At 41.0% G+C, this 26,489-nt stretch overlaps 1 protein-coding gene across 1 annotated transcript in view; it reads right to left on the bottom strand.

Moving 5' to 3' along the window:
* LOC136864122 (protein phosphatase inhibitor 2) overlaps nt 1-22,440 on the bottom strand; it is a 111,818-nt gene extending 89,378 nt beyond the window's left edge. The window contains exons 1-2 of the mRNA XM_067140726.2: nt 22,253-22,440; nt 21,805-21,978 (exon numbers count right to left, since the gene is read on the bottom strand). Coding sequence (XP_066996827.2) covers nt 21,805-21,978; nt 22,253-22,338 — 260 coding nt within the window. The 5' untranslated portion in view covers nt 22,339-22,440. The remainder of the gene's footprint in view (nt 1-21,804; nt 21,979-22,252) is intronic.
* Nucleotides 22,441-26,489: the final 4,049 nt, after the last annotated feature.

The following is a 26,489-nucleotide window of genomic DNA, read 5'->3' as shown; positions in this document are numbered from 1 at the left end:
TTCATTGCAAATGAACGGAAGACAAGTATGCTACGAAACAAGTTGTGTACTTATTAAAAGTGACTTAATTCCACAGACATTGAAAACCACATTAGAAAAAATAACAATGTTGACTGATACAACCAGTGTCGAAAGGTGTAATGTGATTTGCAGGCTACCAGGTTAAATTATTTCATTATTATGTGGCATAATTCATTCATGACAAGCAATAAGACATTTCATTGAAATGGGTGTTATATCATAATATACAGTATACAAAAGAAATAGTAAATATTGCACGTTTGAATTTGGCCCACTTATATACGGACGACTCACTCTAGTCACAGTGTGCCCAGCACACTCTGGTGACGTCATTGGGGAACTGATTCCTCGCATGCGACAGCGGAGTCGCAGGAACCGATTCTCGTGATTCCAGGCGTCATTCGCGCACATCACTACTATACATCCACTGCTTTCCAGCATCACCCTATAGACCTGATCATTTCACCATACACTTCATCAATGGCTGGAGATTTTCCTGTTTTTTTGTATTTCCATGCGTCAGGGGATAGTCACCTAATACCGTGTGGGGCCTCCTCTGGCCCTCCGAACTGCAATGAGACTGCATGGAAATGAGTCGACAAGTCCCTGGTAGTCCTCTGGACGCAGCCGACACCAAATTGTATGCAGAGCGGCCGCCAATGCTGGCCTGGTCGTGGGTGCAGGATCCATGGCACGGAGCCTGCGTTCCAGGACATCCCAGATATGCTCGATAGGGTTCATATCGGGGCTTCTGGGTGGCCATGGCAGTCGTTGGACCTCCGCTGCAAGTTCCTGGAACCATTCCCGGGCGACGTGGGAGCGATGTGGCGGCGCGTTATTATCTTGAAACACCGCAGAACCGTCTGGGCGCCGGAAGGACAAAAATGGGTGGAGATGGTCTCCCGAGCAGCTCAACATACCGCGTACCATTCAAAGTCTCTCCCAGAACAACTAGGGGGCCCATTCCATACCAGGAAAATGCACCCCAGGCCGTAACAGACACACCAGCACCCTGGACCACACCTTCGAGGCAGGCGGGATCCATCGCTTCATGTGGTCTGCGACATACACGGTGCCTCCCATCGGCATGGTGCAGTTGAAATCCTGATTCATCCGATCATATCACGTTACGCCATTGTTCCAGTGTCCATCCCTGGTGACTGGCGACAAATGCGCGTCGTTGTGTCCGATGAGGTTGGGGTAACAGTGGCACCCGTGTGCGGCACCGGCTCCCATACAACATAGAGCGCATGTTCCTACGGATTGTCCACTGGGAGACGTGTCTCGCACGTCCTGTGCTGAACTGAGCCGTGATTTGTTGCACGGTTGCCCGTCTGTCAGTATTGACAATCCGTCTCAGATGTCGCCGGTGACGGTCACCGAGAGTGGCTGGACGGCCGGTCGTTCGTCTGTTGTAGACGGTGACACCCGCATTCAACCATTCATGACACACCCTGAACACAGTTGATTGTGTGAAGCCGAATTTCCGCACCACTTCCGAAATCGCACTCCCCATCCGTCGGGCACTGACCACCATACCCCGTTCGAACGGTGTCAGCTCACGGCGACGTTCCATGTTACACCTGTCACATGCACAGCCACTGCTCACAAGGTCCCCTATACAACTGCCGCTGGCACAGGGGGCGTGTGGTGCGCAGACAATACACCCGCGCATCAGCGCTCCGCTATCCCATGACATTTGCTCAGTCAGTGTATAACATTCCATGTCAGATCTCTTACAGTGTCTTCCATCCTTCGATCATTAACTAATCCATCTAATGGAATGTTTGTGATATTCACATTTAACAGCTTATCAAAATTCTTCCATTCTTCTTTGATCTGTCATCTGTAATGAGATACCCACTATCACTAGTCAGATAATTAGTCTGTTCTTTGTCCCCCATCCTATGCTTCATCATTCCATACAACATTTTTCTGTTGCCATCTACATCTTCATTTAGTTTATCACTCCATTCATTCAACCATTTTTCTCTTTCTGTTCTGACAACCTGATTAGATTATTTTTTTTTCTCCAACTTATAGTTCTTTGTCCTTATCTGTCCAACTTTTGAAATATTTTCTGTAGGCATTGTTCTTTTTAAGGACTGTCTCTCTTGTTTTATCATTCTACCATGGTGTCTCTTTCCATTTGTTCTTCCACACGTCTCCTCTGTTGTCTTGGCCAAGCATTCCTTGAAATTTTTCCATTCTTCTTCATCTGTTCCAGTGTCTGTTTTTGGCATTTGCTGCTGGATTTTTTCTTGATATTCTGTGTCCTACTCTTTATCCTTCAAATTCCATACCTTTAATTTCTTGTCCTGGACGGTTCTTATTTCCTTCAATGCTTTAAACCTGAAACAACTAACAAGGAGCCTATGATCACTGTCAAGAGACACACTTGGGATCACTTTCACATCCAGCAACATTTCTTGTATATGTTTATCCAACATAATATAATCAATGATTGACTCCTGTTACCCTCTCGAAAAAAAAAAAAAAGCATCAAATAAATATGCTTGAAAATGAGGTTGTGCAAATTACAAAAGCACACAATCATTTACCCTAGGGGAAAAGTATAGGGCATATTGCTAAAAAAAATAGAAGTAAAAATAAATCTGAACATGAGTTAAAATAGGGAAAGTTTTTGGGTAAATCGGAAGGGTTAGTAGGTATGTAACATGTTTTAAATTGTTTTTAAGATTGTTTGCGATTGCCTAATTTGACTCTATGGCTGAAGATGGCATGATATAAGTGCCGAAACTAGTACCTTATGGAAACGACATGTGATCAATCCACAATAATAAATGTCATTGTAATGAATAGGTGGACTCTTAATAATTTCAATTTATTGTCAGTTTTCATAGTACGAGCAATTCCCTTAGGGCCAGGAAAGTGCACCATAATAAATGGGCTTCTGTATGCACATTAGTACGTGGTTGATCCCTCAGCCACGCGAAATTGTCCTTGGCAGTGAACCATCTGGATTAATGCTTCTGGTACCTGCAGTGGCATTTGAGGCTGGACACTCGAGCGGGGTATCTTCCTCACTGCTTGTGCATTCTTCAGATTCAGTTTGGGTATTTTGGTATTTTGTGTGTAAGTATATCCTGTTCACTCTCTTCACCATCGCCGCTAACAATACTATCACTACTTTCATCAAACCACTGACTGATTTGAAAGTCACCTACTTGGTCGCCTGCGCAGCGATGTTTCCTTTGCTCTGTCATTGTTAGCACTGAAACAGCAATGCTCGCACGGGCTACTATGGTAGCCCAGACCACTTCTAATCTGTCGGACACCTAAGTGGTGTGCTAGTCAAGCTTAAAACACACTCACCAGTTAACTGCAACATTGACAGGCAGCTATAGAGAGTATCAACATTCCTAGCAACAAATATACTCTGTACTACAATGTAGGGCTACATCTGTAGCCCGCGCGACTATCCAAGGGCTAATAAGACTTATCAGTGTATTTCCATGTCTAAAGAATGTGATGTATGGTTATGATGGTGGTTTTTAACCAATCATACATATTAACTCAAAATGTATGCACATCAAGGTGACAAGGTTTTTAATTGGCACAACGACAAGACACGTTAACAAGACTTGTCCAGTGTCTCTTAAAGTACAGTAAGATGAGATAGGTCCAGCTAGTGACCAAACAATTAATCTGGATTTGTTAGGTCTGGCTAGTGACAAAACTACTGGGCTTGGGCAAAGGTCGTCTTGGTGGGTAAGCCACCAGGCTAAGTCCATGAAGTGGCCAGCAGGCCTCTACTGTGATATTGCTATTTTTTATGAATATATATGTGGCTGAAAGGAATGTGGATATGATACATGGTCTACCTTTTATAGCGATAATGAATCTCGTGATTTGGGATTCATTTCTTTTTATCGTGTCTCAAAGTTACCAAATGTTATGGTACTTTCAGGAGAATTCCACCATTACAATACAAATCACATTTATGCCTTTCAGAATAACATTAGCGTATTGGTACATGTTCGTCCTCATAGGGACATCTTCAGCCACAGTTTAAAAGTAAACAGAACAAGGATACAACTTAACTGTACTTTAAAAGACACTGGACAAGAGTATTATTAACGCGTCTTGTCCGTGTGCCAATTAAAAACATTGTCACCTTGATGTGCAAACATCCCGAGTTAAAATGTATTATTGGTCAAAAACCACCATTATAACCATACATCCCCCATATCACACTCTTTAGACATGAAAATACACCGATGTTAAGTTGATAACACATAAAATATAAGTTGGTTTCAGTTAAAATGTTAGTGTGTTTTACAGTTGCCTGGGGTAGGTCTTGAAAGAAAAGTTCAACTTTCTTTTTGCTGAAGGCTGTAGTTCTGTTTGTATTGTGTTGTTCATGAGGGAGAACATTTCTTAAAAGTGTTTACAGATTGAATGCTGGGCTTGATTTCAAAAGATGTTAAAAGGAGTCTGTAAAGGATGAAGTAGTTATTTAGAAAAATAACATGAGAAAATTCTTTAAAACTGTGATAATGAGGAATATAATAGACATCCGAGTGCTTACTTCATCAACAATCTTATGTCATTTTGGTCAGCCTGATACTGCCTTAAGCTGAACTGCGGACAGTTGATCGCTAGCTTGGAGTAGTGAGTGTGTAGGGGAAGGAGAGAGAGAGGGTTGAGGCGAGTGGGAGAGAAGCAGGAGTGGGTGCGTTGTGTGTGCTTGTTGCGGTGTAACAAAAATAAAATGTTTATGTTCTTGGATATTTTGTTCTGGTTACAGTTCAGATTATTCCTTTGGTCTATGTTGATAAATATGTTCTTATTTATTGGCTATTTGAAAAATCGAAGAAAATGAATTATTAAAGTCGGACATGTGACTACACATAGAGAATTTATTACACCTCTTGGCATTAACGTGTTCTTGGTACCAGGTAAGAAACTACAACCAGTTTGGCCTGTATAACTGGCCTGACATCGGGTACACTTCAACTTGTGTACACCAGATTTCATGAGTATGATGATTGTTGTTTAAAGGGGCCTAACATCTAGGTCATCAGCCCCGAATGGTACGAAACGTAATGACAATTTAAAAGTCCAAAATTCAAATCGTGATAAAGAATGAATGCATGAATATGAATTTAAAATAATTAGGGATCCAACTCACAATATTCAAAGTTAAAAATAATTCCGAATTCAATCCACTGACTAGAATTCAAAAAGATGACTAACAATGATTACAAACTTAAAACAATCAGCAGATCCGACCCGCAATGCCCCACATTCTCAGAAACTATACTATCATAAAACAATAGTATGTACTGACCAAGGGGCTGCTTCCAAAGCACAATCCTGAACTGATGATGCTTATTGTCTAAAAGGGACCAAAATCCAGGTCCATGGCCCCTCATAATGGTACTTATCACTAGTAAAGTAGAACCATGCTACTTCTCATGTAGCAGTACTAATCACAAGTAACGTAGACTCGCGTTGTTGCACACATTGTGGTACTACTCACAGGTAATGAACACCTATGGTGTTTCTCACATAATGGCACCAGTCATAGGCAATGCAAACCCATGGTATTCCTCACATAGGTGTATGATCACAGGGACCCGAACTATCCCGTGGTGTTCCTCACATAGTGGGTACAAACCACACGCAACGCCCAGACCCGTGGTGTTTCTCACATAATGGTACTAATTACAAGGCTTTAAAATACTGGACACCCTCTCTCCGGAGGCCACAAATATGGAAGGCCCAAGCAAAGGGTATGGTTGAAAACCCCAACAGCATCAGTGGCAGAGAAGGTGGACTTCGGTACGGCATCGGTGGTGGGGAAGAGGGAAACTTGTAGCGCCTGCATTCGAGTGGAGCGGCCTAGAATAACACCTGGAAGTAGGTATAAAATGCCATTGGGAGTGACGACCCCATCGTAATAATAGCCTATGTATGGTATGGTACTAGGAAATCAACCTCGGAAAAGGCTAGGGGGTCCCCTGCTTAAAGCGACGTGCAGTTCTCAGGGTACTGGGGGAACTGTGCGAAATGGGCGACCAGTAACCAACATTAAGATGGCAATAGTAAATCTAATGACCCTGACAGGAAATGCGGAGGAAGTAGCAGATTTCATGGAGGAGAAGGTTGAAATGATGGGGCTGAGTGAAGTGAAATGGAAAGGTAACGGAAGAAATTGAGGAAAGGATACACATTATACAGGAGTGGTGGCCAAGAGGCAATAAACGGAGTGGGACTAATCATTTTGAAGCAATTGGAGGATTATGTTGAAGTGGTAGAATGTGTGACAGAAAAATGAAGAATGAAGTGATGGACCTTATACAAGTGTATGCACCACAGACAGGAAAGAGGAAAGAAGATATTGAAGGATTCTTGGAGAAAGCTATTTGTTTTACGTCACACCGACACAGATAGGTCTTATGGCGATGATGGGATAGGAAAGTCCTAGGAATGGGAAGGAAGCGGTCGTGGTCTTAATTAAGGTAAACCCCAGCATTTGCTGCTGTGAAAATGGGAAAGTATGGAAAACCATCTTCAGAGCTGCCAACAGTGGGGTTCGAACCCACTATCTTCCGGATGCAAGCTCACAGCTGCACGCTCCTAACCTTCTTGGAGAAAGTAGAAAGAGAAATTTCAGGTGTGGAAGGGGTTACTATGGGAGATCTAAATGCACAGGTCGGAAACGAGAGATAAGGAAAGGAAGAAGTCACTGGAACATATGGATATGGGAAACAGAATCGCAAAGAAGAGGAACTAATGGACTTCTGTGACAGGAATGGACTTATAGTGGGGAATACATGATTTCAAAAGAAAAACAGCATGAAAATTACGAGGTATGGGTGGGGTGACAGAAGAAATCAGTAATTGACTACTTTTTGGTGTAAAGGACAAACTGAAGGAAGTTTATGGATGTAAATGCTTTACCAGGAGAAGCATTTGATAGAGTAGTGGTGGCAAAATTACGGTTGGGAAAAAGGGAAAAACTAAGAGATAAGAGAAAGCAAAATAAAACGTATGGAAATTGAGAGACAAAAATGTACAGGACGATTTTCAGGAGAGATTGAAGCAAGAAATCCCAGTTACTGAAGTGGAAAATGTAGAAAAGTGGGCCAATTTTAAAAAGGCATTTGTTAGTGCAGCAGTGAGTGCTTGTGGCAGGACATCTACAAGAGTGAAAGAAAAGGAGAGACAGTGTTGGAATGAGGAAATGAGGAAGTGAGGAAAGTAGAATGAAAAGACAGCCTGGAACCGAGATCAAACAGAAAAATGCAAAAGGAAGGATCTGAACAGCAAACGGAGATGTAAGGTGTTAGGAGAAAAGTTGGGAAGAATTTACACAAAAATATGGAAGCAGATATAAGTGGCAGTAAAAGGATGCTGTATGGACTTATAAGTAAGAGGACAGAAAGAGTTACCACCAAGCTAGTGAAAGCGTGGAAGATGGGGGACTGTTAACACACCCAGAAGGGAGGTGGAGTTAGCAGTACAAAAGATAAAGATGAGAAAAGCAACAGGGACAGATGAAATCAGTGTGGAAATGATAAAGGCTACTGGACCAGTTGTATTGCAATGGTTGTTCCGACTACTAAAGTGTATGTGGAAACACAAATGTGTACCACAAGACTGGAAAAAAGGGGGTAATAATACCGGTGTTTAAGAAAGGGAACAAGAATGTTTGTGGTAACTATAGAGGAATCACACTTATATCGCAGGCAGTTAAAATAATGGAAAGGATATTAGAAAGAAGAATGAGAAGAAAGATTGAAGAAGAGTTACAGGCAGTACATGTGGCTTCAGGAGTGGAAGATCTACAGTGGACCAAATCTTTAGCACGAGACAGCTAATGGAAGAGAACTGGGAATATGGAAAGGATCTAGTCATAACTTTCATAGATATACAAAAGGCATATTATAGTCTACCCAAGGAGGTTTGGGAAACCATGGTTAAAAAGAGTCTTGAAGAGAAATGTTAGAAATGGTGCAAGCAATGTACAACTGTGTTAAGAGTACTGACCCCAGTTGAAAGGACAGAATGGTTTAGGAATAAGACTGGACTAAAACAGGGGAGTGTACTGTCACCTCGTTTGTTCATTATGGTCAAGGCGGAAATTGTAAAGGAAACAAAGGAAGCCTATGGAGATAAAGAGATGAAGATACTGCTACACAGTTTAAAACAATTAGGGGAACATATTTTGCAACATCTGGTATGGGAATGTTAATTTGGTAGATGGGGTTCCAATGGTCGTACAGCATACCATGAGATTTTAGCTACTCAGGGTATGTCAAATCGAAGTCTGTAGGCGTAGCCATGCATAACCCGTAGAGTGGGACTCGCTTCAGGTGATGCGGCAGGAGCGAGCCCGCTGGTGTGTGCGCGTCATGTGAAGCGCGGAAAGTTTTTATTTTTATCTCCATTACGAAACAAGCTGTAGGTTTGAAACTTCTCCGTATGTTCCGAGTGTTGCTACCATCTGACAAATTTTTTCACCTTTGTGTATCTAAGCAGTTCTCGTCTGGGAATCCCCTCGTTATCTGCTACATAGCTGCGTAGCGCAAGAACAACCTATGTGGCGCTTGGCGAGATGCTCAGTCAGTTGCTGCGTGGAGCGTAGTATTGCGCGTCTCGGTGTGAATGTTTTCAGCACTCAAAAGTTGTTTTGTTGGTAATTAAGTCTCTCTTGTTTATTTATTGTTTTAATTCTACATGTAGCATTTCCTATTTGTTGTGAACATGTCCAAAAGAATTGTAGTTCTTCCGAGTGATGATATATGGGATATTCTCGAACTCAGTGAGGAAGATAGTTGCAGTGATTCTAGTTTAGATAGTAATGGTGAAACTATCCCGCTATTAGATGCTCGAAGCACGAGTGCTTCCGTCGGAGTAGGCCTGCTGCCTACATGCCGTAGACAGGTGTCGAGTTTGAGCTCCGATGAGAGTTGCGAGTCAGAAAGCGAGAGCGATTTGCATGCTACTCCGCCCATTGACTGGGATGTAGGAGATCCCGATTTCCAGCTACATAGCAAAGTGGAATTTAGGCGAACTTTTAAATAAAAAAGAACAGGACGAAATATATGAGCATTTAATTGACGAACTGTGCAAACTTATTGCAGAGCAAACTAATCTGTACGCTCAGCAGTCAATACAAGCTAGTATAAGAATAACTAACATGAAAAGAAGAAGCAGGGAGAGTGATTGGGTTCCTACTAACAAGGAAGAAATAAAACTTTTGTTTGGGATCCTTTTTCTTCAGGGTATCTGTAATTCAAAAGCCGAAGCTATCTCATTTTTCAATTAATAGACTCTTTGCTACGCCCGTGTTTTACAAGACCATGTCCGAGAAACTTTTTTTCCTTCTGAAATTTTTACATTTCTCAGATAACAAGGCTTACGACCGGCAAGTATCCCCAAAACTCTACAAAGTGAAGCTAGTTTTAGACATTCTTGTATCAAAATATAAAATTTCCTATTTGCCAGATGATTGTCCATCGAGTGACGGAAGTTTACTCCTTTGGAAAGGTCGCTTGGGATGGAAAATGTACATTCCGAAGAAGAAAGCTTGTTTCGGGATGGAATCTTTGAAATTATGTGAGGCTAAAACAGGATATGCGTGGAATATCCAGTGGTACACTGGCAAGGAAACTGAGCTAGTAAATGAGGTTTGTGGGGTAAATATTTCTCAGTATACCAAGCCCTCGAAAGTTGTGTTTGCTCTAGCCGAACCTCTGCTAAATAAGGCATACCTCATAGCTCTAGATAATTATTACAGTAGCCCGGAACTCTTCGATCAGCTCAATGAGTTTCAGACAGACGCTGTCGGTACTGTAAAATCTAACAGCAAAATCTTCCGAAGGCCGTGATGGGGAAAAAGTTTAAAAAAGGGGAGGTGGCTTTTGCCTATAAAAACAAACTCATGGCCTTGAAGTAGAAAGACAAGAGAGACGTCTGCATGCTGAGTAGTATTCATGACGCCGAAATGCGCGCTGTTCTAAACAAGAAAGGAGAAACCAAAGAGAAGCTGGTCGTATGTATTGACTACAATGACTAAATGGGAGGTGTGGACTTATTGGACAAATGTATCATGCCATACAGTACGACGAGAAAAATGAAGAAATATTACCACAAGATTTTTAGACACCTACTGGACATAACAGTGTTCAATGCTTTCGTGATATACAAGAAACATGGCAGCAAACTATTTCAGAAGTATGCGAACGCTACACTAACGCAGCCTTGCCAACTCGATCAGTGAGACCAGCACCCACTGACTTGTCAACACGATTCTCGGGAAGGCATTTTCCAGATTTCATTCCAGCCTCATAATCAAGACTGCACGGAAATAAGAGATGCGTTGTTTGCGTGGCGAAAGGCCAGCGGTGGGATACTCAGTATTGTTGTGTAGTATGCAATGTCGCTTTATGCCCCTCACCTTGCTTCAGGCTATACCAAACAGCTGAAGTACGAGCATTGCAAATATGCTAGCGAGTATCAGGTTCCACGCTCGGGGAATTTGAGAAGATCGTAGTCTACACTCGGTAACCGCTGTACAATCTGTGTGCCAGCAACTATCAGTGACCATCCTGAAAGTTTTTTCCAATTTTTTCTTCAGTCATTTGTTATACCTATTGAGTGTAAATAATTAGTGTAAATAGTGCTGAACAGTGCAGTGCAATTTTGTGTAATCTATATACATAAAATAAGAGTTTTGTCTGTACATTGCTCAGAATTTGAAAATAATGGTATTTATGTATCGGTCATGTCCATAGTAACAAGAAAATGCACTTTTTACTTTTCCGTAATTTCTGTCTGTCTGTATGTACACGCATCACGAGAGAACGGTTGAAGAGAATTTAATGAAAATCGGTATGTGAAGTCGGGGGATGAGCCTCTACAATCTAGGCTATAAATCATTTTACTCATGCTGAGTGAAATGGTAGTTTAGGGGAAGGACTAAAATTGAATTCTCAACTATGTTATTAGTGGTCTAATGAAAATCGGTATGTGAAGTCAGGGGATGAGCCTCTACAATCTAGGCTATAAATCATTTTACTCACGCTGAGTGAAATGGTAGTTTAGGGGAAGGCCTAAAATTGAATTCTCAGCTATTTATGTTATTACTGGTCGTATTTTAAAGAAAATGGGTATGCAGCAAAGTTGGGGAATAAGTTGCTACAATCTAGGCCAGGGCCTTTCAAACGCTGAAAATCTCACGCGTGGATATCGAGGCGCATAGACTCCGTGCACTGTGCATCGTTTCGACTCGACTCAACTCGGCTTGACTCGGATGGTGTAGTGCGCTGAGAGCGACGAAGCGTTCGGTGATAGACAGCTTGTTTATCAGTGAAATAGATAAGCGCAAGACAACAACATAATAATCGAGCAAACTGTTTCAAAGAAAGCAAAGACTTCCGAAAGTCCATTTCAATCGAACTGGGAACTTTCATATTTCTTTGTCAGTCGTGACGATCAAGCCAAATGCTTAATCCGTGGGCCAATAATTATGTGATAAGTTAATCAAAAAGATCTTTTTCGAATACAAAGGCTTTGCTCAAAATCTAGGAGAATTTTTCTAAGGAAGATTTTCCTAAGCTGCATTGAGAAGCAGCTAAGATTATTTCTATGTTTGGTTCCACATGCATATGTGAAAGGTATATTTTCCTGCTTTATCTTGTACGAAAACTAGATTGCGTGCGAGTAGGCCTATTTCTGATTGTAATTTAAAGAAGGCTCTCAAATTGCTGGCAGCCGGTCCCTTGTTGCAGGCATAACTGGTATCATTGCAAAGATAAAGGAAAAAAAAGAGTTAATAATAATGTTATTTATTTAACGTCCCACTAACTACTTTTTAAGGTCTTCGGAGACGCCGAGGTGCCGGAATTTAGTCCCGCAGGAGTTCTTTTACGTGCCAGTAAATCTACCGACAGGGGGCTGTCGTATTTGAGCACCTTCAAATACCACCGGACTGAGCCAGGATCGAACCTGCCAAGTTGGGGTTAGAAGGCCAGCGCCTTAACCGTCTGAGCCACTCAGCCCGGCGGAAAAAAAGAGCTAGAGAAGATAAATTGACTGCTCAAACCAAATTGAAAGAAATGTTTTAACACCGGTAACGTTGTCCCATACAACAGTGTCACCGCTCATAAACATTTCGCAGTGAGGGGTGGATCAGCGGGGAAGGTGGAGAAGGCGAAGGCAGGCCGAACGGGTGAGACAGGTGTAGGGGAAATGGAGTGGGGGTTTGCACTCTGGTCAACTTAGTGAAGTCGTCCCCTGCACCTTGCGCCCGTGCACTGCACGGCGCATGCACCCTGAGAGGCCCTGATCTAGGCTATCAATAATTGTATTGATGAAAATCGGTATGCAGTCAGGAAATAAGTCTCTATAGTCTAGGCTGTAAATTATTTTATTCACGCTGAGTGAAATGGTAGTTTAGGGGAAGGCCTAAAATGTAATTCACAAATATTTCTTATTAGAGGTGTAATCGATGAATGCTACATAAGTAAGGTTATATAGTATTAAATTTCCTATTCATGTCTTATACATTGTTACCGTACTGGCTATGATCACAAAGATATTAATGAATTTGGATTTTTGTTACTAAGTCCACATCAGTGCCGAGTAACGAGAAAATGGGTAAACAGTATTTAATGAAAATCGGAATGTAAAGTCGGAGAATAAGAAACTACAGTTTGTGGTATAAAATATTTTACAAATCACAGAGTCGAAAGAAAACTAAATGTGAAGGCCTACAATATAGAAAGCTCATAACATTGATCAACAATAACATTACATTGACCATTGTTTGTTGTGATGTGCTTTGTGTCTTCTGTTGCCCCTCATCTCCGGTAGATAGGATTACTGCTGCGTACAGAGGATTTTTTATTTGATTTACGTCGCACCGACATAGATAGGTTTTATGGCGACGATGGGATAGGAAAGGGCTAGGAGTGCCTTCGGCCTTAATTAAGGTACAGGCCCAGCATTTGACTGGTGTGAAAGTGGGAAACCACGGAATACCATCTTCAGCGCTGTCGACAATGGGGTTCGAATCCACTATCTCTCGGATGCAAGCTCACAGCTGCGCACCGCTAACCACACGGTCAACTCGCCCAGTCGTACAGAGTGTAACAGCCTGTCTGAATATTGATGGGAAGTAGCTGGGGAGTTAGATAACTTTCTTCTTTAGCATGCCACTCCCCTGGTTTATAAATTTTCTGATACTACTGGTACGTAACACACTGGATCATCATAGCATTCGGGCTATTCAATCCCTACTCTGAGGCAGTGATTGGAATGAACAGTGTGCATATTTAGCGGAATAATGGCAGATGAGTGTTCATGGCAATCTGCGGCCTGGTCATCCCAGCTCTGGAACTTTGGACTATTAGATTGGCACCGCAATCTAACCGCAGCCCTGTTCGTTAAAAGTGATAAAACTAGCGGCTTTTCATTTGATAGAGTATTTTATATGATAGCATTGCTTTTAATCGCTACATTCATACTTACGTTTTTGTAATGACCTATGTTGATTTTAGGTTAGGAAAACCACAAAGTCAGTCTTTCTGAGAATCCCGTAGCTAAGCACAGGTACATCAGCTAGTGTGGTGATAAAATTGTGACGAATGAACTCGTGGATTACTTGCTGCCCTCTACAATGGCAAGTTACAGGCCCACACGGTAAGTACATCAGAGGTGTCAACCTTTGAAGTGGATTATCAGTAATCGCCCTCCGCCCCCGAGAAAAATTTGAAGTCCAAACCATGCTCCTCCCTTCTTGATAATGACAACCATTTTTGCCCTTCCCTCTAGCAATTTATTCGAAAGTGTATCACATTACACAATAACATTTGCACACAACCTGTTACTTCTGTGATAAACTGATAAAACATTCCTTGCAGCTTGTTTCTCACGCAGCAGCTGCTTTTCTGTGTAGTTTTTCTTGAAGCATCCTTCCTACTATGATGACATTTTCGTCTTCTGAACCATAAGCGATTCCAGTGCAGATGTGCTTAATGTGGGCCTCACTTCTTTCTCAATGTCTCTGTCAACTGTCACGTCCACTTAACACAGCAATACAACATTATTGAAGGATTTATAATGCAGAACAGCACCTGAGTTCCTTCGTTCACAATGAATTTTACAACGCTTCTTCTTGAAAGGTGTGGTTGGACTAATTTTACAACACTTGTGGGTAGCAAAAGGAAGTCACGATTGAATAACGAGCTAGAATAACAGAGAGGCGGAAGTGCTGCCGGGTGAAGCTAATAGAACTAACGTCCGCCATGTTTCCTGTGGTCACACAAGCCAGGGAGCTTTGCTCTTGAATGACAGAAAGTGTAGAAAATACGCATTTTAGAATCACTGGGGCAGAATTAAAGACCGTTAGCCGAAACCTTAACGCATTCAAATAATGAAATGGCGTATGGCTTTTAGTGCCGGGAGTGCCCAAGGACATGTTCGGCTTGCCATAGGCAGGTCTTCTGACTTGACGCTTGTAGGCGAACTGCACGTCGTTATGAGAATGAAATGATGATGAAGACAACACACACCCAGCCCTCGTGCCAGAGAAATTAACCAATGATGGTTAAAATTCTTGAACCTGCCAGGAATCGAACCCCGGACCCCTGTAACCAAAGGCAAGCACGCTAACCATTCAGCCATGGAGCCGGACTAAAGCATTATAAATCAGACTACGAATAATGCCACTTCATCATGTGGTGCCACGAGGCCAACATCACGTTAGCTGATTGTAGGGTAGTTCGAAATCGTTGCACTGTGACATTCAAATAGGCCTCGAAATCGGAACAAGAGCGTCAGCCAGCTTGGCTGTTGCGGTTAAGTGTAAATTCCAATAAAGACCGTAGACATAATTATTTATGAGAGAAATCCTTAAAATGATATGGACCTACAATAGGTTACAGCCTCATTCTGATCATATTTTTAAAAGTATTGCATCCCCATGAGTACTGTACCACTACAGTATAATTGTTTAATGTAATTATTAAAATATAGGGGAGATATAGATTCTAGATAGATTTTAATAATCTTAAATTAATTAAAGCTGATATTATCATGAAAAAATAATTTTATACGAAAAAAAGAAACCAATGATAAAGGCTCGAACATTTCTCCTAAATCGTCCTCGTTTCAATTAATGAATTTTACAACGCTGATTGTAGGGTAGTTCGAAATCGTTGCACTGTGACATTCAAATAGGCCTCGAAATCGGAACAAGAGCGTCACCCAGCTTGGCAAGTATCATTTGTATTGAATAGGTTGACTAATAAATTTTAATAATCTTAAATTGATGTACATTTTCAATACGGACCAAATATGAAGTTTGTATCATGTAATATCAGCTTTTCAGTAATAATTTCCCCTTTGACCATAATTCCGTAATCGTGAGGTGAAATCCGTAATAGCTGGCACCTCTGGTATATTTTTCTATTTCAGGAATATGTGATATTTGAGTGGATGCGTCTCTATTATTTGGTGTATTTGATAATCCTTCATTTGTGTGTTACGCATTTCAACAATGAATTAATATAAGCAACACAAATAATACTCCGAATCGGAGTAAATATGAAATGGCACATATGCAATTTTTGCACTGACACTGAATGAATTAAAAATAGTTTTAATTGTAAATAATAATGCAATTTACACTGAAACGAATAATTTTATGCCAAGTTTAACATAATATAATATTTAAGCGGGTGTAGGTTGGCAAAAACTATCTTTTTCAAATAAAAATTTTACTGAAAATGATACCCCACTATGCAGGAATTTCTCGTTTATGACCTCCCCACTTAACGGGTTAAACTGTTAGGTGACCCCTCAAAACAAAGTGAATAGCGGTACATCTGTGTGTCGTGAGGTACACAGACTGCTGCGGTCATTTGAGCACGTACGTAAACCAGCACATCCCATTAGACATCTTAACGAGGTTCAAGTCGCAAGGGCCGTCACTGATCCATGAAGGATGGATTTTTCGTCGTGTTGCAGCAGATCTCAATGTCTCTCTGTCAGTTATCCAACGCTTGTGGAATCACTACGAGACAGGCCACTTCACAAGCAGAGTTGGACAAGGTCGTGGACGCATGACAACCCCACAAGATTACAGATACCTGATCATCTGTGCATTGACCAGACCAGACAGTACGGAACAGGTTAAGAGAAGTGTCCTTACGACCCATACGTCCAGTTCGAGTGCCCCGTTTAATGCAGCAACATCGCGCAGCTCACCTTCTATTTGCCCGTAGCCACGTCAACTGGCAACTTCGCCAATGGAGACCTGTGTTGTTCACAGACGAGTCCAGATTTCCCCAGACACAGCGCGATGAACGTCAACGTGTATGGAGACGTTGTGGTGAGCAGTACAGTATATGCCAAATGTTGTCCAGGAAGGTAACCGATTCGGACAAGGTTCTGTGGTGGTGTGTGGTGGCATCAACATTGTTGGCCGTACGGATCTTGTCATCGTCCGTGGTAATCTCACCGCTATGGGGTACACCGAGCAGATACTGCTACAACATGTGTTGGTTGCTGCATATGGTGTTGGCCTTGAATTCATACTCATACACGACAATGCCAGGGCTCATGTAGCGCGCATAACCAGAGCTGTCCTGAGAGAACTGGACATTCAAAAGATGGAATGGCCAGCAGTGAGTCCCAACCTTAATCCCATCGAGCATGTGTGCGACAGGCTTGACAGAAGTGTTCGTGGGCGTCAGTGGCGTTTTGAAAAGTGTGACCACACTCCTTTTGAGAGTACATCTATCTAAATCGTCCACGCCATCTTTATTCCAAGCATTCCTTTCTGAAGAAAATAGAATACATGGCCAACAGTACAGTTTATTCATTTTTGCACAACCACATAATCAACCTAGATCTATGTAAAACAGGTCACTGCTGTGCCATCAAATGACTCTGCTACTAACTTTCAACCACACTGGAATTCTTGTAACATTTCAAAGAGATGTTTAGAGAGAGAAACAGTAGACGGTCACTGCTTACATCACTGAATCTCAAAACCTTCCTGAATTTCACCTTCGGGACTAACATATCTAAATAGAGTTAGAAATGTCTGTACCTTAATCCAAATTATCTGAAATAAAGTTTGTTTTCTTAACCTCGTCTTTAATTTTGCTGTATAGCTATGGCGTCAATATCATTTTGAATGTCAGATGGAAGTCCTGAGAAAACTGTAGATGTTTCTAAGTGGTGCTGAAATGTCATCTTTCTTAGCAATCTATGCTAATAACTCCCTGTAATTACCTCTTATCAGATTCTTCAGTTTCTCGATCACTGAAAGATAATCCTTGCTTTGAAATATTTTTTTTTTTTTTTGCTAGTGGCTTTACGTCGCACCGACACAGATAGGTCTTATGGCGATGATGGCAAGGATAAAGGCCTAGGAGTTAGAAGGAAGCGGCCGTGGCCTTAATTAAAGTACAGCCCCAGCATTAGCTTGGTGTGAAAATGGGAAATCACGGAAAACCATCTTCAGGGCTGCCGATGGTGGAATTCAAACCGACTATCTCCTGGATGCAAGCTAATAGCCGCGCGCCCCTAACCGCACAGCCAACTCGCTCCGTTGCTTTGAAAGAAAATGCTGATAACATATGTTATATAGCTCATTATGCTCGTTAATTTTCTTTCTGTGAGCTGTACTCTATTCTGGACCTTCCGAACTGAATCTTATCGGCAACAGCGTGATGTGTGCTTGAGGCACCTCATGGCGTCTCTCTAAAACTCTGAAAATATAAAAATTGTTCACACCATCTTTATTCCAAGCATTCTTTTCTGAAAAATGGAATACAGGCCAACAATACAGTTTATTCATTTTTGCACAACCACATACCCAATCCAGATCTATGTACCACGAGTCATGAAAATATCATACTGTTCTTTTCAATTCCTTGACTAAATTTTTAAGAGAAGGCATGGGTCTACCCTTTCAATTATGTTTTTCTTTTCTTCAAAAGTTCTTAACGAAAATGGCATGTTCATTAAGCTTTCTGTCCACCTCTTTAGTATAACGGTTAGTGTAATTAGCTGCCATCCTTGAGGGCCTGGGTTCGATTCCCGGTACTGTTGGGAGATCAGAAGAATGCACATGCCCGGTGAGGCACGGAGTGAAGGGGTTTTCACCAGCAGAGCCAGTAACACAATGGTTACCATAGCAACTCCGCTACTACCCAGGCGACTTTATATTATCTTCTACTGGCAACTCTTCGCTCTTGTCAGTTGTAATCCAGCGAACTGCAAAGTGTGAGTCAATGTTTTCGTGTAGCAGATACGAGCAGATAAGAGTCGACCTGTCTGGACAGAACAGGAAGTTCGTGCTGGCAGGTCACATTCCTCATTCTTGCATTCTTCTCATCTCTACACAGTACTGCCAGAAATTTAAGAATGGCAGGAGTGCTGGTATGTGGTTGAAATGGTACATGCAGCTCACCTCCAATGGGGGTTTGCCTGATAAGAGCTGCACCATCTCGGGATGAGGACACGAGTTTACTCATTAAGCTTTCAATCACTACTGATCTACATTTAAGGCAGTCGCCCAGGTGGCAGATTACCTATCTGTTGTTTTCCTAGCTTTCTATTATACATGAATATTCTGGGCCCGCCAACTCACTTATTTTCGAGGTGGAAGCGACAACAGTCATTTTGATGTTTAATATGTTGTGCAGTCCTATAGGCTATCCTTACTTAACATAAATTAAATCTCACGTTCAGCTTTGACGGTGACAATCTACTGCAACAGAGTTCTCACGACACATCCAGGCAAATAAACAAAAAATATTAAATATTAGTATTAAAGAATATTTGATTTTTATATTTTCAGTATTAAAGAATACTCCACTTTCATATTTTCAAACTGTTACCAGTGGTAACGGTGAATACTAGCACGCTTCACCACTAGTGGGCGTCCTGTTCCGCAACAGACTCTCCAAGACCTCGAACAGGCTCCCATTGAAGAATGGGACCTCCGTCGGCTTATACGGAGCATGCCACGTAGGTGCCAAGCTGTGATAAATGCTCATGGAGGACATACACCATACTGAAGCTCTCCAACTGTGATAAAAACCCAACCTGGAGGACTGTTATCACTTTGTTTTTCGCCCCTATTTGGACATTTCAGTTTGTGTTCTGAAAATTAACACGAATCCATCGATGTTCTTTTGCATACTTTAACGGTAAACAATAAAGGTTTGATTGGTAATATACCTGGGTGTGAGGTATTGTTTTGTGGAGCACGGCATAAATTCAAAAACATGTTCCCCTAATTTTTTTCAACTGTGTATTTGCAAACGATGTTGGGATCTTGGGAAAGGACAGCAAAGAAGTTTAACAATAACTAGATGTACAAGACAAAAAAATTGAGAAGTATGGCGTGAGAATCGGTACAGAGAAAAGAAAGACAATGGAGATGTCGAGAGGGGAAAGGCAAGGAAAGGGCACTGTGACAATTGGAAGTCAGAGTCTGGAAATTGTGGACAGCTTTAAATACCTAGGAAGTGAATTAATGCAAAATGCTAGGGAGGACATGGAGATTAGCCGGAGGGTACAGCAGAGTAATGCATTCTACCAAAGTGTAAGAAAACTTGTCTGGAGCAAAGAAGTACCCAGGAAAAGTAAAGAGATAATGTAAAAAACGTACTATGTACCCATATTGACTTATGCAGCTGAGACTTGACTTTTACTAGTAAGCAAGAGAATAGAATTCAAGCCAGTGAGATGAAATTCCTAAGTAGTACGATAGGAAAGATTAGGAAAGAGTGAGAAATGAAGATGTTAGGAAGTTGGGGTAGGAAAGCTAAATGAGAGAGTTGAAAAGAATAAACTAAGGTGGTTTGGACATGTAAAGAGGATGGAGGAGAAAAGAATTCAAAGACAAATACTGGAGGCAAAGTACGAGGGCAAGAGGAAGACCTAGAACAGTGAAGAGCAGCATAAGAAGATGAAATTTAGACTGGGACAAGATCATGGAAGAGCAGTGGTGGAAGGAAAGAGGAAGATGGTGAAGTGCCATAAATACCCTGACCTGGCAGGGAAATGATGTTGACTGAGGATTTGTGCGCTAGCAAAACTTTGGAAGGAATCCCATTCTAATGGGACCAGTGCTGAACGAAGCACTCAGCTGAGCCAAATAACTATGTTAAAAATGAATTTCTTCCTATAAAGAAACTTAATTTCATTTTTAATCCATAGAGAATTAATTGAAGATTGAGTTTTATGACAGAAAGATGGTTTCAGTTTCTTCTGAGCAAATTCCAGAAAATTTGGGTATTGAGATTTTGATCTTTAAATTGCCTAATTGGCATTATCATTATGGTTTTGTCATGAGATTCGTAAATTCCAAAGTAGCGCTGCTGCACTAGGACTAGTTCTTTATATGAATAGTTGGCAGCTCTGTCCACCGCACGATCGAGAGAGAAACAAATGACAGTGCAATCGAGCCTAGATATGTTACCACCGAGCTCGATAGCTGCAGTCGCTTAAGTGCGGCCAGTATCCAGTATTCGGGAGATAGTAGGTTCAAACCCCACTGTCGGCAGCCCTGAAAATGGTTTTCCGCGGTTTCCCATTTTCACACCAGGCAAATGCTGGGGCTGTACATTAATTAAGGCCGCAGCTGCATCCTTCCCACCTCCTAGCCCTTTCCTGTCCCATCGTCGCCATAAGACCTATCTGTGTCGGTGTGACGTAAAGCAAAAAAAAAGTGTGACCTGGAAAATGTAAGTTATTCTGAATTTTTGCCCACCTTTACAATACAAAGCACATTTATTCCCTTCAGAATAACATTACCTCATTGATACATGTTTCGTACTCATAGGGACATCTTCAGACACAGTTCAAAAACAAACACAGAACATCTTTACCTGTCACATGACATGTTAACCGAGTGGTGAAGCTTGTCCATAGCAAGAATCCTAACCGTCTAGACCAATAGTGTTTCCACACGGAACTAGGGGCCTAGGGCCGCTTTGCGGCATCTAACCGTCCAGAGCAATGGTCTTGTCCATGGCAAGAATCCTAACCGTCCAGACCAATCGTCTTGTCCATAGCAAGAATCCTAACCGTCTAGACCAATAGTGTTTCCACACGGAACTAGGGGCCTAGGGCCGCTTTGCGGCATCTAACCGTCCAGAGCAATGGTCTTGTCCATGGCAAGAATCCTAACCGTCAGACCAATTGTCTTGTCCATAGCAAGAATCCTAACCGTCTAGACCAATAGTGTTTCCACACAGAACTAGGGGCCTAGGGCCGCTTTGCGGCGTCTAACCGTCCAGACCAATGGTCTTGTCCATGGCAAGAATCCTAACCGTCCAGACCAATCGTCTTGCCCATGACAAGAATCATAACCGTCCAGACGAATCGTGTTTCCTCACGAAACTAGGGGCCTAGGGCCGCTTCGCGGCTTCTAATCGTCCAGACCAATGGTCTTATCCAGATCCTATCCTAGCCGTCCGCATGGCAAGAACCAGTCCAGACCAATCATGTTTCCACAATTCAAGAACACCATTCAAGCAAAAATTTCTAAAACGACCAAGTATCGCAAATATTTCTCAGAGTTATAACCACTTAAGAACAATAGCAGGATTTGTTTCAAGTCATAGATTCCCACAGTCTCTCAATACAATGATACTTAAAAGATTTAAGCAGAACAAAGCATCAACACTGTTTTGTTACAAAACTCCTCATATAACACCACCTGAATTACCAGAGTAAGTCAGCAAAAAATCACTACTGGTCATACACAAAACTGCTACTCACCTACTGGCTAGATCATTAGGATCGAAGGCATCAGTTTCATCATCTGAATCGGACCCACTTGCCCAATTAAACGGCGTTTTCGGTTCTTCCACTTTCATGTGTCCATAATCCTTATCAGGAGGATGTAATGTAGCAATTATGTTCATTTCATCCCATTTTGTTTGTTTCGACTTTCTGAGGAGAAATATGATGCACAGACAACTATCAATGTTCAAGTAACAAACAAAATTAAATCAAAGCAATACATGGCAAGTATGTAAATAACAACAAACACAGATTCTCGAACTACGATGCAAGGAACCAACACCCAAACTAAATTAATAACTAAATGCCAAAATATTGGCTGTTGTGCACAAAGAGTATCGCCACAACACGCAACCCCAACCAAATGACAATCTCAATAAAACAACCGGCATATACAGAATTAACATGACCACATTTTCTTTACCGTTTAGACGGGTCGCACTCGCACTTTTTGTCAGATGAATTTTTTAGGATTCCTTTAGGCGCTTTCTTTCCCGAATATTCCGCCATGATTCCAGGATTACTAGCACAAACAGCACAACAGAAAGGTATGTAAAATTGCTAGATGCGGGCACAACCCTATCACAGTTAAAGAGTAACCCTCAAGGAATACTTAGGGTCAGGGAGTAAAGAGTAAACTCGTTTGAAACCACAGAGTACAAAACACCATAGAAAATACAACACCCAACGAGATAGTAATCTTCTACCTCGTTGACACCATCAGCAGAGATGTGAAGTTTGTGTGTGTGAAGTTTCTGGTGTTATTTATGCGTTTTCAGTGAGTTGACATAATTAAATAGCAGCGTGTGTCATTGCTTGATATCTCCTCTCAACATGAGGGGAAAGGTATGTGCTGTGTTTGGCTGCAGTAACTATGAAGTAGAGAAGAATGCGCGGTCTTTCTTTCGCTACCCTCATGACAAGAAAATGTAAGTAATATTGTGTTTGTCTTATAAAAAACAAATTATGCCCGAAAGTCCATAAGATGACATACATAAGTATGATCGGCTTAATCTAATTGTCACTATACTCCAGCGGTGATTAAGTTCTTTCTTTACACTTGTTGAAGTGATAACGTTCAGGTAAATTTCCGCACAAGGCGCGCGCGCACACACACACACACACACACACACACACACACACACACACACACACACACACACACACACACACACACACACACACACACATTCTCCACGTGGCTTGTGAAAACTTGTTCGTATGCAAGCCGTGTACTGCTGAACTTGTACAAGCGCTCCGCGGGCCATTATTCGGACCTGTGCAACATCGATCTAACATGACATTTGTAGAAGCAAATACAGTAGAGACAATACGCGACACTCGGCGAGATATCGAGGGACGGCTATTAGAGCTCTCTCTAGCGTGTAGACCTGAGAACTACTGATTCTGCCATAAGAACTCGTGTATTTGTGTGTGAAGTTTCTGGTGTCATTTATGCGTTTTCAGTGAGTTGATATAATTAAATAGTAGTGTGTGTCATTGCTTGATATCTCGTCTCAACATGAGGGGAAAGGTATGTGCTGTGTTTGGCTGCAGTAACTATGAAGTAGAGAAGAATGCGCGGTCTTTCTTTCGCTACCCTCATGACAAGAAAATGTAAGAAATATTGTGTTTGCATATATATTCTTCCAGTGACAAAGTTATTTTTATAGTACTTCATAATCTTCAGACCTGCTCGACCCATCTTCTAACAGGCTTAAAATATAATACGCATATTTTATTGTATAGTGCAGCAGTTAACCTTCAATACCGATGTGTTGTTGTAGGTGTGATCTGTGGGTTTTGAAATGTCACAGAAGTGATTTGGATAAAGTGTACAAGAAAGAAGGGACGTTACGCTTATATAAGAATTATAAGATCTGTTCAGATCATTTCCAGGCCAGCGACTTTAAAAATCCTCGACTACACAGCCAAGGGTATGTTACATTTTTTACTCTAATTGTACGTAAATATTCCTCAAAATATCACTATCGACAACATTTTCATACTTTTCTTTCTTTTATCCCACTTCTCAGATTAAAGCCGGGATTTTATAGATTTTCTTTCTGTTAGTAGCCTTCATGTTAAGAGGAAAATTTTCCAGCTTTTAAATGTTAATTCATTGCATCATGTGTGTAAGGAATGTGCCGATATTTTTATTGACAAGTGTCTTAATGTGATATACAAGAGAAAAAAGACAAATCTAACCGTAAAAGTTCAGGCAGGAATGCTAAAGCAAAAAACGTAATGCATAATTGAAAGATCAACCCATTTCACAGCAGTCCATTTCACATCTTGTATATATGTATAATTTCAATCTTTAAATAATAACCTTTTAAATAATTCTTCATTCATTTATCGAGAATTGCTTTAGCAACTTCGAACTTAATATCTCAATAATACTTTCTTTCTAGACGTAATTTATTTATCCATTTTCATATGTGCATTTCCATTGATATTTGAATTTAGCGCGACTTTTCAGGTCAAGTCACTAGGAGCGCCACCGTCGAATTGTCTCCCATTTTAACAAGGCTAAATCTGTAAGTGTCGCGTATTGCCTCTACTGTATTTGGTAGAAGTCCCGGTGAATCATGTTTCTTTTTTCTTGTCTGGTTTTGAGAAGTTACTGTTCTTGACGGGTAGAAGGTAGTTGAAACTTGATTCTGAGCTCTTCTATTAAGAATGGCTCGTTGGCTAGCTCATAAGCTAATTTTGAAGCTTTAATTTTGGGAATTCCAAGAACTCGCTTTAAATATATTCTTTTAACATTTTCTATTATGTTTAAGTCACCTACTGTTAGCCTTTCACAAATTAGTTCTAAGTCGTATGTTATTACTGGGAGTATTTTTGCGTTAAAAGGTATCAGAGCTGTTTTTATCGATATCTTGGTAGGCTCGTTTATCTGATATATGCTCTTGATTGCCACAGCTGCCTTTTCTCTCACGTGTATTCTGAAGGAAGTTGCTGTTGTTTGAAAGATGATTTCTAGATACCGTACTTATAAGAATTTACAACCGAGCTCGATAGCTGCAGTCACTTAAGTGCGGCCAGCATCCAGTATTCGGGAGATAGTAGGTTCGAACCCCACTATCGGCAGCCCTGAAAATGGTTTTCCGTGGTTTCCCATTTTCACACAAGCAAATGCTGGGGCTGTACCTTAATTAAGGCCACGGCCGCTTCCTTCCCACTCCTAGCCATTTCCTGTCCTACCGTCGCCATAAGACCTATCTGTGTCGGAGCGACGTAAAGCAACTAGCAAAAAAAAAAAAAAAAAAAGAATTTACAAATGTTGAGTTTCTTGTTTTATACGTTATCTTTTCCGCGGCAGCTGTTCTTCCACCTTTTCTGAATATCATTGGAACTGTTTTATCTGAGTTTATCGTCAGTCTATTGTTGTCTACGTACTCTTGTAACCTGTCCATAGTATTTTGTAGATCTTCTCTACTATGTGATCCTAAAATAATGTCATGTACATATACATACTGTGATGCAGTTTTACTGTCTAGTATCCCAGTGATGTCAGCAGTAGCTATATTGAAGAGTATTGGGCTGGTAGGGTCACCTTGTGGAACGCCAAATGTTTGTATTATGGGTTTTTAACTTGTCAGTCCGTCTTTAATTTCAATTTCATTATATGCGAGTATGTTATTGGTAACAACTATCAATGGATCATCCTTGCTGATCATGTTTTCTAATTTCTTGACTAAAATTTTAGTGCTCACTAGATCGAAAGCCTTAGCGAAATCTACAAAGGTAGCATAAAATTTTCTTCTTGTTATTCGTAAGAATATTTATTATTGCGTGAACAGTCCCTCTTCCTTTACTAAAACAAATTGTTGTTCTGGAAGGTGTGTTTCTATTTCTTTGATAAGCTTGTTTCTAACTATTCTAGAATATATTTTATAGATGTTGTTTTGCAGGGCAATTCCTCTATATGAGTTTGGGACTCCTCTTTCCCATTTCCCTTTATATAGCATTTTTATATTTGATATTCTCCAATGTTGAGGTATGTTTGCTCTAATGGAACACTTATTAAATATTAGAAACCATATCTTTAAGAGCGTATTTGCGGTCTCCTTTAAATGTTCCTTAAATATTCCATCTGGCTCAGCTGCTTCGTTATTTCTTATTTCAAAGATTGCTGTTTCAATTTCAGTTAGAGTTTTTGAGTTCGTTTAATTTGTTTGTGTTGTTCTAATTTGAAGCGCTGATTCGCTGGATTCCTAATTCAGAAATAGCGAGAAATGTACTTCCCAGGTGTTTAACGGAAATTTCGTGTTCGAGGTTTTGTAATTTTTCCTCAGCGCAAAGCATGGGTTTTGTAGTGCATCTTCAGCCTGTTGCTTTGCTTGATTTTCGAAATATTCTGACTGCTTTTCTTTAACCAGTTTCTTATATGTCCTTCTCTTCCTAGCATAAATCTCTAGAGGTCCTTTTGCAGTTGCTTCTTTGGCTCCGTGTAGCAGATCTAATGTTTTTCTTCGAAGGTTGAAACACTCAGCATCAAACTATGGTTTCGCTACCCACCGGGACTTGTGTGTTCTTACCTGTTGTATGTATTTTGTTGTGTTGTCCAATGCTTGCTATATATTTCCAGCTTCTATTTGCTGTAATATCTCAAGCAAATCACATTTTCTTGTTTTTAGAATACCTTTATCTAA

This window comes from Anabrus simplex, chromosome 2 (genome assembly GCF_040414725.1).
Source record: "Anabrus simplex isolate iqAnaSimp1 chromosome 2, ASM4041472v1, whole genome shotgun sequence".
Classification (NCBI taxonomy): domain Eukaryota; kingdom Metazoa; phylum Arthropoda; class Insecta; order Orthoptera; family Tettigoniidae; genus Anabrus; species Anabrus simplex.
Note: the sequence above shows the minus strand (reverse complement) of the source record. Positions and strands in the feature narration are given on the sequence as shown.